The following is a 15551-nucleotide window of genomic DNA, read 5'->3' as shown; positions in this document are numbered from 1 at the left end:
TCATGCTGGTCCTTTGTCAATCAACAGCTTGTGTTCTAGGTCAATTAGTTGAGGCATGTATGAATAGCATGCATGTGCGTCTATGCACACACATGTGCATGTGTTTTGAGGCAACATCTTTATATAATGTAGCTTCTATTAATATGTAACTCCTTCAGGAGCCTCACAATGGCAGCCTGCACTAAATGTGGTAGTAGTTAACCTTTGCACCCAGATTTTACAGTTGCTATTGGTCTGAACGTTATTCAAGGGGGAGGGAAGTAGGTTGGGGACCAACAGGTGAGGCTGTATTGATGCAGTAAAAAAGGATGGAGGAATAAACAGGAGGGGAGGAAGGGCAGCAGAAGAAGGGGGATCTGGTTGTCGAGAAGAATTAGAAAGATTTTGAAATAAGCTGCAGACTTGGGTTTCAAGAAAGACCTTCCATGTTGGGGTTGCACTTTCACATTACGCTTATTCACTATTATGTGACAATTTAGATGTGAACTCTCTGCTGGATGCCTTGAATTTCTGAAAAACTATCCATACTTTTTGTTATAAAACCAAATAGGTTCCCTTAAAAAGAGTTATAATGTAATAAAAACACATCAATCTAAAATGATTTCAGGCGACATATATGTAAGAAGGATACAAGGCACGAGAAGGTGAAATTTCAAACATAGAATCTACGACTTTTAACTTTATTATAAACTTCACGAGAGCAACATTTCTCCAACAGCCAGACAACATTGCTTGAGCTAATAGCAACAGTGGTTGACCTCTAAAAGGTTTTACTTTGGTTCCATTTTTCCCCTCAGGTTTCCAATTTCATGATAACACAGTAACTATATGCCTTGACTTTGTTGAAAGCCATGCATAATTAGTAGTAGTACTCAGCATGTTTCCTAAAAAGGATTGTATATGATAAAAATACAAAATTCTAAATTTTTTAGTGAAGCATCATGAGAGCAACATTGCTCCAACATCAAAACAATGTCACTTCATCTGATACCCATTGTAGTTGACCTCTTTAACACGAAAAACGACCTGCCATAAAATCATTACATACATGGACTTCCATATTGACCAGCAAGCTAGTGCCCGGACAAGATGCAATGTCTGAAGAACATCAGTGATATGTCCCAATCACTGACCTTTTAGCAGCCAAACGTTTTAAAGAGATTACTTGCTTTACTAAAATTCAGAACATCTGCTCTTCCAAGACAAATATGGCCACGATTAATTTTTTTGCGGTTTGTATTTGGGAGACAAGACAGTAACTTGCTTCACTTAAGCAGCGTTGAGTGTAGTGGAAGCGACCTAGCAGATACTCAAAGGGGGGGAGGTGGTCCTGGTCGATCCCATATGAGGAAAGGGGGGTGTTGTGTAGATCTTGGCTAGTGTGCGGTGTACCATGATGGTCCTGTGGTTACCTAGATCTAGGGGATCTCCAGATTTGTGGAGAGGCTTAATAGTATGCATGGTTCACTCTTTCGAAAAGCCTTCCGCTAGGGCCTTGTTAAACTTAAAGGCAGGTAGAGGACCCATGGTGTCTATTGCATAAATGAAATGCTCACCATGTATTACTATGTGCTCCATCAGTCCATGCTGCAGATGCTCTCTCTCTCTCTCTCTCTCTCTCTCTCTCTCTCTCTCTCTCTCTCAACCATAGCCTGTGTGAAGGATGTGGCTGTGGTAGTGCAGGGCTCTGGTGAAGGATGGGGAATTGGTGGTTAGTGTGGTACATCATACAGTCTCTCGGCATTCGAGTGCCATATCCCTATGTTGCCAATAGGAGTCGGGTGACATGGCTCTTGTAGTGGCTATATATGTGGTTCTTGTAGTGCCATATACATGGTGGCTATATATGTTGGATAGCTCATGTGTGAGATAGAAGGTGGTGGTGGTTTGGGTGTAGGCAAGTAGTGGTTGGAGCCCATAGAAGTGGGGTGGAGGATATAGTGAGCATAGTACGGGGGAGTTTCGGAAACGGGATAAACGAAAACGAGAAAAACCGGAGTTTCGGAGTTTCGGCCAAATTTTGGAAATGGGGAAACGGCGTTTCGGATTGTGCACTAAAAAAAATACAGTAATATGTGGATATGTAAATATATCAATGCCTACAACAACATGAATCCAAATTTCATACAAAACTTTGAGTCTTTATGTCATATGATTGAAATTGTGATTCATTATAGATTTCACGAGTCACGACTCACGAGTGAAGATTGAGGAGTCAAGACCGAGGACTCAATGGTTGAAACTTAAGACAGCTTAACACAATTAAGACTCAAATTTCAAAACTTAAGGCAACAAAATGAATTAGAATTTATGACTCATGAATAATCTATGATCTAAAGAGCAGTGAAGACTGACATCAAGAACAATGGAACAAGAATCAAGATGCATAATAAGTGGGATCAAGATACAATGATAATAACTATGTCATGTGAATAATCTATCAAAACTCCAAAGTCTAGTGAGGCTATAAGTATCAACATCAATGAATAACTAGCAATTCTAGTTTGGATTGTACACTGCTTAACTAACTTTTGTATATCACGAACCCTCCTCTGTGTATGAGTCTCATGCACCGGTATCGATAGCTCCTCATAGAGCATGGAGTAGATATCTTGCTCCTCCTATGGTACCTGCGGAATGTCACGCACCTTCTGTATATCAATCTTGTCAATATTCACCTGTAAAGGTTAACGAGACAAAGATATATCATATGAGAGGAGATTCAATATGTTCGATGTTCATACATATGACAATTTACAATCCAGCTTCCAAGGAAATTAGCAATGTCAAGTGTCAAGGACTCAAACTTAAAAAGGTAATTATACATAATACTAATCATTACCAATTTACCTGTGAAGGCTCAGGAGACAAAGCGGTTCTCTAAAGAAGCTAGAGATTGCAATGGCAAAACACTAAATGCTCTAGCTAGGCAGTTGTGAGCTTGTTTCTCTTTTTGGTGTGGAAGAGGGCCCATGTGCTCCAGTTCCTCTCAGCAGGCCCTGAACTACAATCTTACGAGAGGACCCGAATGGAAATGCGTTTCTATTCAAATTTAAGAGATTGAGGTTAAGTAATTAGTAATTGCTAATATGCATGTCGCAAAATCAACATTTGAGTGCGCAATAGATTAGAGAACTTGTTACCTAGGTTGCATAATGCATTAGATAATCAAGATTCAAAATATAAAAGTCACCAATCACATACCAAAGTAGAAGCACAATTGCCGTATTTCTCCCGCCAAAAGATACGCTGAAGCTGTGTCTCTCAAAGCCTAGTTGTGGATTGGCCAAGATGATGAGAATGATTGCAGAATGCCAGCAAATCATCCTTTACTCTTCTCATCATATCTATATCATCCCCTATGAGGAGGCGTCTCATGTACTCCATGAAGCCCTCCTCCAACTCCTCACCAGTGTACTGCTTCTCGCTATGCCAAAGAAGATGCAAGATATGTGCGATAGCATAGATTGGTTTATGGAACCAATCCCACGTGCATTCCACACTACACAAATCTCATCAATCCTATAGATAAAATAAGTTAAAAACTTAGAAGCTAGAATAATGATCAATTATCAAGGAGTCATTAATACCAAATAATTACATGTGTAAAAGTGAAACAAAAACTTAATTGTCTTGGGGAAAAACGTTGTTGCAAAGCAAGGCCTCACCAATTTTATCCATATACTCATATAGAAGCCCCAAAGTACTCTCCTCCATATCAGTGATGCGCAATACATTGTAAATAGGAGTGAGACTTTTCACCAATGACTCTGTCTCAACCCACGAATTCTCATTTAAAATATTGCATCTAAAAGCAGAGCCTTTGGAGACTCTCTCCCTTCATGTGAGCCATTCTTGGCATGCAATGGTCCGTATCAAATTTGGACGGACCCATATCAACCTCTCCAATACAATAAACATATAAGCAAATCTAGTGGTGAAGGGCTTCAATAGCTCGAGTATGCTATTGGCTCGAAATATGCTTAGGACGGATGGCCTCTTCTTCACAAATCTTACCATGCTTGTTGCCGTCTTGAAAATGTAATCTACCCAAGATATTTTCCCAACATCTTCAATAAGCAAGTCAAGGCAATGGGATGCACATGGAGTCCATACTATGCTAGGAAACTCCTCAAGTATACATCCCATAGAAACACAATTGTTTCCATTATCTGTCACCACCTAGACTACATTTTGGACTCGTACGTCCATGATGACCTATCACATGTGCTCCCAAATGAAAGCTTTTGTGATGGTAAGACCTGAGGCGGCAGAGGCATCGATGCTCTTGATGAATATGGTGCCTTTACATGAAGATACCAAAACATTGTAAGCATTCCTTCGGCGCATATCTGACCATCCATCCCATAATATTATGCATCCATATTTCACCCAGGTCTCCTTCAAGGGCTCCAATTGAGCCTCTATGGATGCTTTCTCTTTTCGAAGCTCCCATGTGTGTAATGTATCTGCGGATGGGCCTTCCCACTCACACCCTATGCGGCTTACTGCCATGATTGCCTTCTTTCATTGATGTGTAGTGGCCACATTAAAAGGGATAGCACACTGAGTCAATAAGCATGTGAGTTCCCTAGTTGCCTCCACAATTGACTGCCTCTGAAGTCTTGCATGTGCTCCCAAATGACAGCTCCTATGATGGTAAGACCTGAGGTAGAGGCATTGATGGCCTTAATGAACATGGTGCCTTTACACGAGGACACCAAAATATTGTAAACATTTCTTCGGCGCATATCTAACCATCCATCGCATAATATTATGCATCCATATTTGACCCATGTCTTCTTCAAGGGCTCCAATTGAGCCTCTATGGATGCTTTCTCTTTTCGAAGCTCCTGTGTACGTAATGCATCTGTGGATGGGCCTTCCCACTCACACCCTATGCGGCTTACTACCCTGATTATCTTCTTCCATTGATGTGTAGTGGCTACATTGAAAGGGATAGCACACCGAATAAATAAGCATGTGAGTTTCCTAGTTGCGTCCACAATTGCCTACCTCTGAAGTCCTGTATGGACACTTGCACCATGCAAGGAGCCCTTTTGCCCATCACCACTAGAAGATGGCAACGCGATTCTTTTTGTACTTGGACCCAATATGGATATGGATGCACTTCTTTTTAATGGGCCATTGGCACCTCCAATTTGGCTAGTGCCACTAGGCCCACCAGCCTCTCTTTGCCCCACTTGTGCTTCATTAGCCTGATGTGGTGTTGATTTATCCTCTTCTAGCTCAATACCCATACGCTTTCGATGCCAAAGATGGAATCTTACTGTTACTTCTGTGCCGGCACATTTTCGCAAGGCCCGATGTCTTTGTTGGGAACGCATGCCAATTGGTCTTTCACGCGCATTAGACTCCCTGAATTCTCCAATCCACAATAGTTGCACCGCCACTTCTTTGATCCGCCGGAGCCCTCGTAACCCTTGATTGAAGTGACGTGCCTCGAATATGGGTCCGGCGCCATGATATGATTAGCCTTTAGGACCTAGGTAATGGATTAAAGGAGGAGGAGAAGAAGAAAGAAAAAGAAGAAGAAAGAAGATGATGTCATGTCCCTAGGTCTAGTAGGTATTGGCCATATTAAATACTTTCTTTTTCACTATCAACTGATACTCAGTCTTTGTACTGGCCTCTCTGCATCCATCTCACGTAGTCATCTTGGATCCTCAGACAAAATATGGTTGCTCCATTTTTAGTGACGGATGGAGTGATTGTAAGAAACCGTGCATCATCAACATACTTGTTACGTATCCGCTTGGCACCTACTTTTTGTGGATTGTAGAAATTGGCAAGATAGGGAAGAAAACAACGGATACACTCATCTATTGCCACATTTGGCAAGCTATTATTGAGATATACATTTGCCTTTGTCTTTTTAAATATATTTCTATCATAGTTTTGAGTATTGTATTATAATTTAATTATCATGAATCATGAAGCCTCAGCTCTCTCTCTCTATCTCTTCTTCCCTCAAACCTTTCATTCTCTTGAAAGTTGATTCTTGAATCTTTCAAGGCTCAAGGGTTAACTCTTTTTTTTTCTCTCTCTAAGCATTGTACTTTGTGATTGTAGGTGGGCTTGTCAAATGTGGTGTAAGTAGTTAGTAACAATGCATCCAATTATTGGCACATGGACCATTTGCTTCAGGCTGAGTTTTCTACGATTATGTGGACTCCATTTGCAAGTCATTGTTTGGACTTGCTCATGAAGGATATCAGGAAGCTCAAGTGGGTGAAGACGGTGGTCCACAAAGCCACATTAGTTGTCGTCTTCTTCATGGTAAAGGTGAAGGTGTTTGCCATGCATTGCGAGCATAGCACATGTGCATTGAAGAAGCCTTCATCAACTCGATTTGCTTACATGTGGTTGTTGCTCCAATGCCTTTATGAGGTGTCGTCTACCCTATACCAGATACTGGTGTCCGCTTTCTGGAATGAGTGGGATGTGCATGAGATAAAGGACGCCAAATCCATGCAACACTTGTGCCTCAATGAGCAATTTCGGTAGAAAGTCTATGCCATTGTTATTGTCATTACTCCCTTTTATAGGGTGTTGTGTATAAGTGACTGCAAGGGGTCGACCATGGGCCTTCTTGTTCACTTCTTTAGAGTGGCATTGGTGGAGGCACAAGCTTGAATAGTGATCATGAAGGCATAAGGTATACATGTTCTATAGATAGCAGAGATGAGATGGTCATGGATGTATGAGTCTATCCATGGTTTTGCAGCATTGGTACATTTAGCCTAGAAATCCCTGGCCGTCATGGATGATAGAGAGCTCTGTTCGGACCAGCTTGCATATTTGACTCATATGGTCCCTATGGATGACCACAGTGTAGTGCTAGAGGACCTAGGATGCTATGCAAATCAAAGAGGGGATGCGGCATTGGCTTCTCCCACTTGTTGAAGGAGATAGTCACTTGTGAAGCTTTTCTTTTGGTGGTAAAATTTTCGAGACGTATTGGAGACTTTTCAGCCCTCGGCCATGAGAATCCTTGCTAAGGATTGCTCTTCGGGTGCATGTGAGAGAAACTGGGGTGCCTATTTTCTCATTCACAACATAAAGATTTGCAATCGGCATAGTATACGAGAGTTAGAGTGGCTAGTCTATTGCCACACTAACTTACATGATTAGGGCTATGATGAACATGATTAGTCCAAGCAGGTCTAGAGTTAACCATACAATTTAAATCATGATTGATAAATTCAAAATGATAAGTGAAGTTTTAATTCGCTATTTTAAACTTCATACTTTACAATTTAGTATTCACAATCTTATGTGCATTGTGTAGGTGAATGTTGATACATTCAAGTTGATGGGTGACACTCTTTGGAGTGGACATTAGGAGCTTGATGAAGAGGAGATGACGATCTTTGCAGAGCTCTATAGAGAGCTTAGCAAAAATACAACAGCATGGCAAAGATTTACTTAGGCAATCATAGCAAACCCTAGAAAGGACATGAGAGGGACTAGTAAAGAGTTTTTAGGGTGGACTACTCTCTCTTCCCTCGCGAGAAAAATGATCAATAAATATTACACAATGAAAATAAGTTGAATTCTCATAGCAGAATAACAAACATGCCTATTTAGTACGGTATTTTATCATACCGTATCTTAAGGTACCATTTAGTACCATATTTTATCATACGATACCGTATAGTACCTTTCGTACCTAACTATGCATCTAGGCTGAATAATAATATCCCAATTCACCTTTTTCCTGGCCGGGCTCTCATCTCCTACCAACCAAATAAAATTCTTGATCAGACACTTTGCTTGGCAATGCATGACCTAGAGAACACCCAAAACGAATATGTGCTCAAAGGGCATTAGAAGAACCTAGCTGACAACCACCACTCTCTTTGCTAAAGAAAGCCTCATGGTGCTCCATTAGAAGAGCTCTCTGATGCTCAAGATAAGATATGCTAGCTGTTGATATCTCCTTGCTGTCCCTCGAGGAAGCATCCGCAACACATCTTATCACTGTCTAACCAGCACATTTTGCTGTTGTCTCACCTGATTCAGGACAGATCTTTTTATGGCAGCCAGTCCCCATTTATGGAATTATGTTTGGCTATATATAGCCTACCTCCTTTCATGGTTTTTAGTCAGTTGTGAACATTGAGAGAGGGAGATCCTGAGCATTGCTTGGTCACACTGATAGCTTTGTACCCCTTGGTATTGTTCTTAGTTTTCATGCTTATGTGATAGATTCAACTGCCCATTCTCTATCATCTCTAAGCTATCTGATTTCTGCTTTGACCATTCAATGCTCAGAGTTTAATGTTTGTGTTATTGTTTTGTGCTTCCACTTCGATTGAACACTCTCACATGGTATCAAATGTCCAGTCTATGCTAGATCCTGGTGCTACTTGTCTGTATATTTCTGCCACAGGTTGTTCTAACAGCTGAGTTTGTGGATTTTGGTGCCTTCTGCTCATGTTTAAAGTTTAACTGATCTTTCACCCTGTTGTTCTCAATGGGCTTTTTGTGTTGGGTAGACTGCATCAAGCTAACACCTACTATTTCATTACAGACCTTCCTTGCTTTTGTAGGCTGTGGGATCCTTTCCCCCTACTGTTACCTATTCTTTAGCTGCTATTTTATGCTGGTGATGTGGTAACCATCTGCGTTTTCTGTTTTCCCACTGCCCCACCTGCATTTTCTCCTTTAGAGAGGGTTCTTTTGTGTTGGTTTTGTGTTTCTCCCCAAAATTCTGTACCATAGCTGCTCATGTGCACAGGGTTTCAGTGGTACAATATATTGTGTAAAACTATGAACTGTTAGTTGTTAGATGTTGTATTGTTTCTTGGGATTAACCATTGAGTGGCTTCAGGTATCTATATGTCTTCAATCTTCACATGTACTAACGAAAAGAATAAGCTTCAAGGTCCTAACTATTATTCTTGGATGCTCCCAACCTCAATGACTAGAACCTCCACCTAATGATTTTGATGGAGGATTTTCAGGAGAATGTGCTGCTTTGGGATCATGATGATGGTCTTGCATATATGCCACTTTGGTCCATCTCCAAAGAAATGCCTAGTGCTAGTTGCTTTTTTTTCCAAGAAAAAGAAATTTCTATTAATATCACCTGCAAGAAATCCCCTTTAGGTAAAATACAGTGTACAAGGAACTTTGTACGAAGGCCCACACCTTTGTACGAAGGTAATTACTTCCTATGGGATATCTCCAAAGGTATGGATTGAGGGAGACTTTGAAACGGAAACAGGAACAGGAATGGAAATGGAAACGGAAATGCTTAAGTTTTAGAAGAGGGAAATGGACAACATGTCATTAAGGGGTAGGAGAGAAGCCAAAGAGAGGGAAATGTGTAAAGAGGGAATGGGATAGGACCTTCGAAAGGAGGAAAAGCAAAAGACTGTGGGTGTCTTAAAGACAGAAAGATATAGGCATATCATAGCCTAAACCCATGTTTAATTCCACAAATTTGGCACTTGGTGGGGGTGTGTCGGATCCAAGGGGAAATACCATTAGTGTTATCATGTGGCTGCATGTGTAATGGTGAAAACTCACGGGCAGTCTATTAGTGACCATATTTGACCTGTGTGCTTATGGGATTGACCTGCCAGAGTTTATGCTGAATCTACCCTATTTACCCTATTTGTTCATATTTTTCATGAAGTGAAAGTGGATTTTACATGTCATTTAGTGCCAAAAGTGTCAAATACCTTTCCTAGAGAGAAAAGTGGCCACTCCAGTGGATCGTGGACAAGATTTTGAGTAGGATTGTAGTGTGAATGCACAGTAGAGCTGATCCCAGATTTTGCGCCACAAAAAGCAGGCTTAAACAGGCTGCCACTGATGGTGAGAAAAAGCAAGGAAAAAGTAAATTGTCGGATGCTTGATTCAAGGAGAAAGCATTGGAGAAGACTGAAGAGAACTGCCTGAAGCTTCTTATTGTGTTTCATAGGTCTGATCTATGATCTTGTGGACTGGTGTGGATTGTTCTAAATAGGGCAAATAGGCTGTCTACATACTCTGATCTACCTTGAATCTGTGAAAGATTATTGCTCTTGACTAGCCTGAATAGAGAGATTGTGTGGATTGTTTTGTTGTTTTCTTGTTCTATTGCTGTAGTAGATTGAAAACAAAGAATTTTGGGGCTGAAAGAAGGGTCTTTGGAAGCTTTAAAACGGGGTATTATTGGTCTATGTGGGCTGCATAGGGACTGGACTATTCTAATGCACGTTTGGGCTTGTTTTTGAGCCTGAAACATATTGTTTGGTACTTGATCTCATGTATGGCAAATCATACGGGCTGAGTTTAATTGGGTTTTCACTGAGCCATAGCCTCAATTTTACGGTCTTTATGAAGATGCATATGGTGTACAAGGGTTGAGCTCAAGCCCTTACATGATAAATATATTCTACAGTTTGGTTTCATCTGTCTCTTGAATTTCTGTTGCTTCCTGCCTTCAAATTCTACAGTTTCTTTTTCTTTGTGTTGTGACTCTTCTTACCGGAGCCCTAATGGCTTTCAACCATACACGATAAAAACCCCGACAGTGTTGATAAGGGAAAACATTTCTCTTGAGGAAATGTGTTTCAAATTTTCTCAATCCATTTTGGCGGTCGGGGAGTTTCCCGCTTCTTTGTCCACCATACGAGTGACTAGTCACTCTATTATGGGCAGCTCCAAACCATTCACTATTTAGGGGTGAATCTATGCAAGATTGCCTTCTACAAGTGACAACTATACAGAACCATCTTTGGAACATATGAACTGCTCTTTCAAAAGCTCATCTATGTTGCTAGAACATGAGTTGTCTGTAAGATTACACAAGAAACAGCCATCTCCTCTCAAAAGTGGTTATACAACAATACTTGAAATTTGAGAGATAGAGAAGGCGAAGTATAAAAAGAAGGGGCTTGTCTGGAAGGACTGCAAGAAGTTAGTGGCTTCCAACAAGGCAAAGGGCAAGGGTGGCACTGACTCCTCATCTTTGTTTAACTGCAAGTCTGATCCCATTCAACATCCAGGGCTACTGTTGCCATGGAATTTGTTTTTGTACCTTAATTAGTGACTTGAGACACATTCTAGAGACACAGAGGGGCTGTGAGAGAGTGGTGTTAGTGGAGTGACCATGACTTTCTATGGGCATCATTTATCTAGCAGTTTTCATATCCTGGATTTGGTATGCTTTCAGGTCCATGATGGGAGTGTTAAATAGTAAGTTGACTTATGTCATAGTCATTCCTGTGTTGCATAGTACATTGTAGGCACCTTCCCAACCTTATGGGTAACCCTATTCGGTGGATCAATCAACTCTCCTTAGTCTTTATACTCATATGCAGTGTGTCTATGTCTCAGTGTGCTGAGGAAGTCTGTCTTGAGTCTTAGCTCAGAAGGAAGTAGTGTAGAACTTGTGCTGATCTAGCTTTCTTCTTCATATCTCCATTCTAGCAGCATATATCCTCTCAGCCATCCATCTGCATCCAAGACAACTCTCCTCCCTCTGAAGTGTAACCATTGATGCTTTAGCAGTCCTCTTCCTTTCTAGGAACTTTCAGCTCCTTGTTTCCGGTTCTTTGAAGAAGGTACTGGTCGCGGGGAGGATCTCATTGAAGTCTCTAGCTGCCTGGTCAACTAAGCAAGGTCTAGCTTCCTAAAATTTTGTGACGGATGTTCTAAGGTTGTCATCAATGTACAGGTGCTTTGGGATCTTGACACTGGATTGGGATCCTCTTGACTCTATCAGGAATGGTTTGAGAGAGTAGTGCCAAGAACGATGCCAACTAAGGCACCTTGATCGCAAGCCTGGTCATGTGCATAGAACCTGCCTTTCCTTGGAGTAGATCTTTGGCTCGTGCTGAGAACCTGTCTTTCCTTGGAGTAGATGTTGGCATATGCTGCCCTGGCTATGCTAGAGAACTGAAGCGAGCATGGATCTGCCAAACTTCATTGTGAAGGATGTATTTGTTTGTTATACGAATGCTAATTGCCGCACAACTTTCATATGTACAGCAGTAAAGAATAGATGGATAGTTTGGAGGTCTATTTAAATATAGAGACACTTGCAACGCTGTGCCGTAGCATGTATCATGAGGAATTCGCTATCTGCCAAAGCCATCTACGAAATATAGTCTTGGCCACAACTCTTCGTGTGGTTTCAGTGAGAAGGAAGTAGCGAGCCAGCCCTTGTGTTAGACTTCATTTCTGATACAACTTTTAGTCCTATGGTGGACGCAGTGAGGGGTTGGGAGCGAATGGGCAGCTTGGTTCTCTCCCATAAGGGCCCAGATCTTTATTTCACTGTCTTTTGCTTTGTTCTGTGAGACAGGAATGAGAATGCACAGTTATGGTGGGAATGCGAATAGCCCTTCGAAAGTCATGATCTCCGTAACAATATTCCAAAAACTGTGTAGCCAGTTGGCTGCCTAGCTCTGATCTTGAAACTATACTGCAGCAATATCTGACTGAATGCGTGTCATGATGCAGGACAAGAAGAAGAAGAAACAACGGCACAAGCAAGAGCCCCAGCAAGGGATTTGTTTCGGCTAAGACAATTGCAGCGTGCGCGGGTTGGCAGTGCCGGTGGACAAGCAGGCTCCACGTCAGGTGGAAGTGGTGCAATGGCGGGAGAACCCTCTGGAAGCTCAGAGTAACAAACAAGGGGGGGGAGAAGACTTACATTTTGTATATTTTTGTTTTTTTCCCCCCCATAGGGACAATGCTCTTTCTCTCCCTCTCACATTCAAGGTGTTACCCCGCGAGACCAAGATGCATATAGATTTCTGTGAGTTCTTTCAAAGGTGCAAATTCTCTCTCTCTCTCTCTCTCTCTCTCTCTCTCTCCGGTTGCCCCGGGAAAAAACTCACGCAAGATTAATGTGTCACCTCGCAATACCATTATTTATAGGTTTTTATGAGTTCCTTTAAACGTGCCAAATATGCCCCACATTTTCTACATGGACTCCAAGCCAACATTTTAACTTGAATTTCGGCTTGTATGGACTTGTTGAATGCATATGTTATAGTGACTCATGAGTCCTTGGTTTTTGGTATACATTAACACGTTTTGCAAAGTTATGTTGCTTTTCTCATATATATTGTGTGGCTATAGTTTGTTATTTAAGCTTGAATCAAGAAAGTGGCTTCCATTCATGAAGGTTAGATTGTACGATATGCTTACTTGGAGGTAGGCTTGTGCAATGTGCAAGGTCCAAATTACTCGTGTGTCAGTAGACTTGCCATATGATTAGACATGTGTTGGAAGTTTTGCTATGAATAAATTTGCTTTTGAATTACCTATTGTGAATCTTGTATATTTGATTGGACAATGAGGATGATTGAGATGTGGGTGATTGGGCGACAACACTTAACGTTGTGCTTAGAATGCTAGAAAATGCATAGGAGTTTGTTTTCCCGTTTTGGAGCCACAAATGCTTCAATATATTTGTGCATTTTTAAAAACGAAGTGTGTGGCTCTAATCATTCCCCTCATTGTTATTTTTATTGTCTTAAAAGAGAAATCCTTTGCAATCTTTTTTTACCTTTGCTATTCAAAGTACTATGTTCATCTATTGCTTAGTGCTCTTCTTTTCCCATTTACTTGGGATAGTCATAACTCTTTCCACTCTTTAATGCAAGACTAAATACCAATCTTTGTTCTCCAATGGAGAAGACTTTCATGGAATTGTCAAGCTACCTTTATTTCACAAAAGTAGGTTGGAAGTGTCATGGGGGCTTTTAGGCATATATGGTTTATGAGGCATTAAGACATGGACCTATCTAAACTACATTAGATTCTCCATAGGAATGATCTAGTTGGTGGATGCCCATTGTAATATTCATGAGATGGCATAATGCTACATGCAAGTTGTAGTGTGTTAAAGGAAGCTATCTTTAGGTTGCAATAAGAGTCCAAGGGATGGCAATGTAGGTATGGAATGCTTGAGTAGACTTGAGATATGTACAAAGCATTTATGAGGCACCATTCTTGCTCTCCAATTATCTAGTGTTTATTGCCTTTTCTTTATTAATATTGTCTCATGAGCTACTTAACAAGGGTTCATGACATTAGTTTGGTTTCTTAGTGTGGCTTGATTTTTTGTCAGAACCTTATGCCTCATATTTTTTTGAAGTTTATACGAAAATTTTATGCACGTCATCTATAAAACCCTTAAATCACTCTTTGATGTAGAAATTGTCTTCTAGTATGAGTTATATTTAAGAATATGATCAAGATATTTGATATGCATGAGGCACCACTATGATCAAAGCTCAAGCTAGTAGCATGATAAGGGAGGTGAAAGACCACCACATAGTGGTTCTCTTAGTGAACATGGCATCAAGGTCATTTTATGTTGCCATTAAGGGAGGTGCAGCCATGTTTCACCCTCCCATGTAGTTTACTATGTGGGAGGTGGTAAGGACTCTCTTGAACAAATGCAAAGGTGTTGCAAAAGGCGTGGCGATGGAGGCAAGCATGGATCAAGATATTTGATATGCAATGAGACACCACTATTATCAAAGCTCAAGCTAGTAGCATGACAAGGGAGGTGAAGGACCACAGCATGGTGGTTCTCTTAGTGAACATGGCATCAAGGTCATTTGATGTGGCCATTAAGGGAGGTGCGGCCATGTTTCAACCTCCCATGTAGTTTATTATGTGGGAGGTGGCGAGGACTCTATTGGACAAATGTAAAGGCATTGCAAAAGGCATGGTGATGGAGGAGAGTGCTAATGGCGAGCGATGCATACTAGATTTCTTTGCTACCACACGACTGAGAGAGGGTCTTAGAGCAGGACAAGCCAACACCCAATTAGTCTAGCAACAATCATGGAGATAAGATTCAATCCGTCGATTTTGTTGAAGATCACATGTTGCATGTTCAAGTTAATCGACAATGGGTCGTGGACCTTGGAATATTTGCGCAAGAATATGGAGAAGCTTAAAGGCACATCCAAGAAAATGGTTTTGGATTTTGATCATTTAAATAAAATGTTTTGTGCTTTAACACAAAGGTAGTTCTAGCCTTCTCCACATGCAAACCACCAAAAGCATAGATGTGGCCACTTGGTTTAAGACTACTCAAAAGCAAGAAATGTGAATTGGATTTATTGGTGGAAAGGGGTTTTTTGAGGGTTTCAAGTAGTGACGAGGCATTGAAGAAGGTATTGGAGCAAGGTGTATATTTTGAGCGTTTTGATATTGTCTGCATGATGTATTGGCAATTGGTTGAAATTAACGTAGATTGCATCAAATACAAATGCAATGTGGTGCAAATACCTTGACCTTATCCCTAATATTAGAATTGGCTCCCACTTTGCAAAGGAGTTGGGAAAACCACTCTATATCCCCTTGCTTACCATTTCATTACGGAGATTCAAATGAAACCAAGCTTGAGCATTTGGATGTGGATATTCTCTATGTTAAAAGGGCTTTGACTCAAACTTGTGTTGAGTAAATTTGTTGGTACTTGCTTCACTTTTGGGCTTTGGGGACATTATTACAAAGGCTACATGCTAATTGCATGAAGATGGACATGACATAAAATATTTTTT

General features: G+C 40.9%; 1 protein-coding gene across 2 annotated transcripts in view; it reads left to right on the top strand.

Moving 5' to 3' along the window:
- The window catches only part of CSTF77 (Tetratricopeptide repeat (TPR)-like superfamily protein), a 196636-nt gene extending 183773 nt beyond the window's left edge, over positions 1 to 12863 (top strand). For both annotated transcript variants that reach the window (XM_087675672.1, XM_087675671.1), the window contains exon 24: positions 12484 to 12863. In XM_087675672.1, coding sequence (XP_087531798.1) covers positions 12484 to 12650 — 167 coding nt within the window. In that variant the 3' untranslated portion in view covers positions 12651 to 12863. The remainder of the gene's footprint in view (positions 1 to 12483) is intronic.
- The last annotated feature ends 2688 nt before the right edge of the window (positions 12864 to 15551 follow it).

The sequence above is a fragment of the Lygodium microphyllum genome, chromosome 4 (assembly GCF_053477565.2).
Source record: "Lygodium microphyllum isolate KBCC chromosome 4, Lygodium_microphyllum_v1.1.10, whole genome shotgun sequence".
In the NCBI taxonomy this organism is placed as follows: domain Eukaryota; kingdom Viridiplantae; phylum Streptophyta; class Polypodiopsida; order Schizaeales; family Lygodiaceae; genus Lygodium; species Lygodium microphyllum.
The sequence above is the reverse complement of the archived record's forward strand: the minus strand, read 5'-3'. Positions and strand labels throughout refer to the sequence as shown.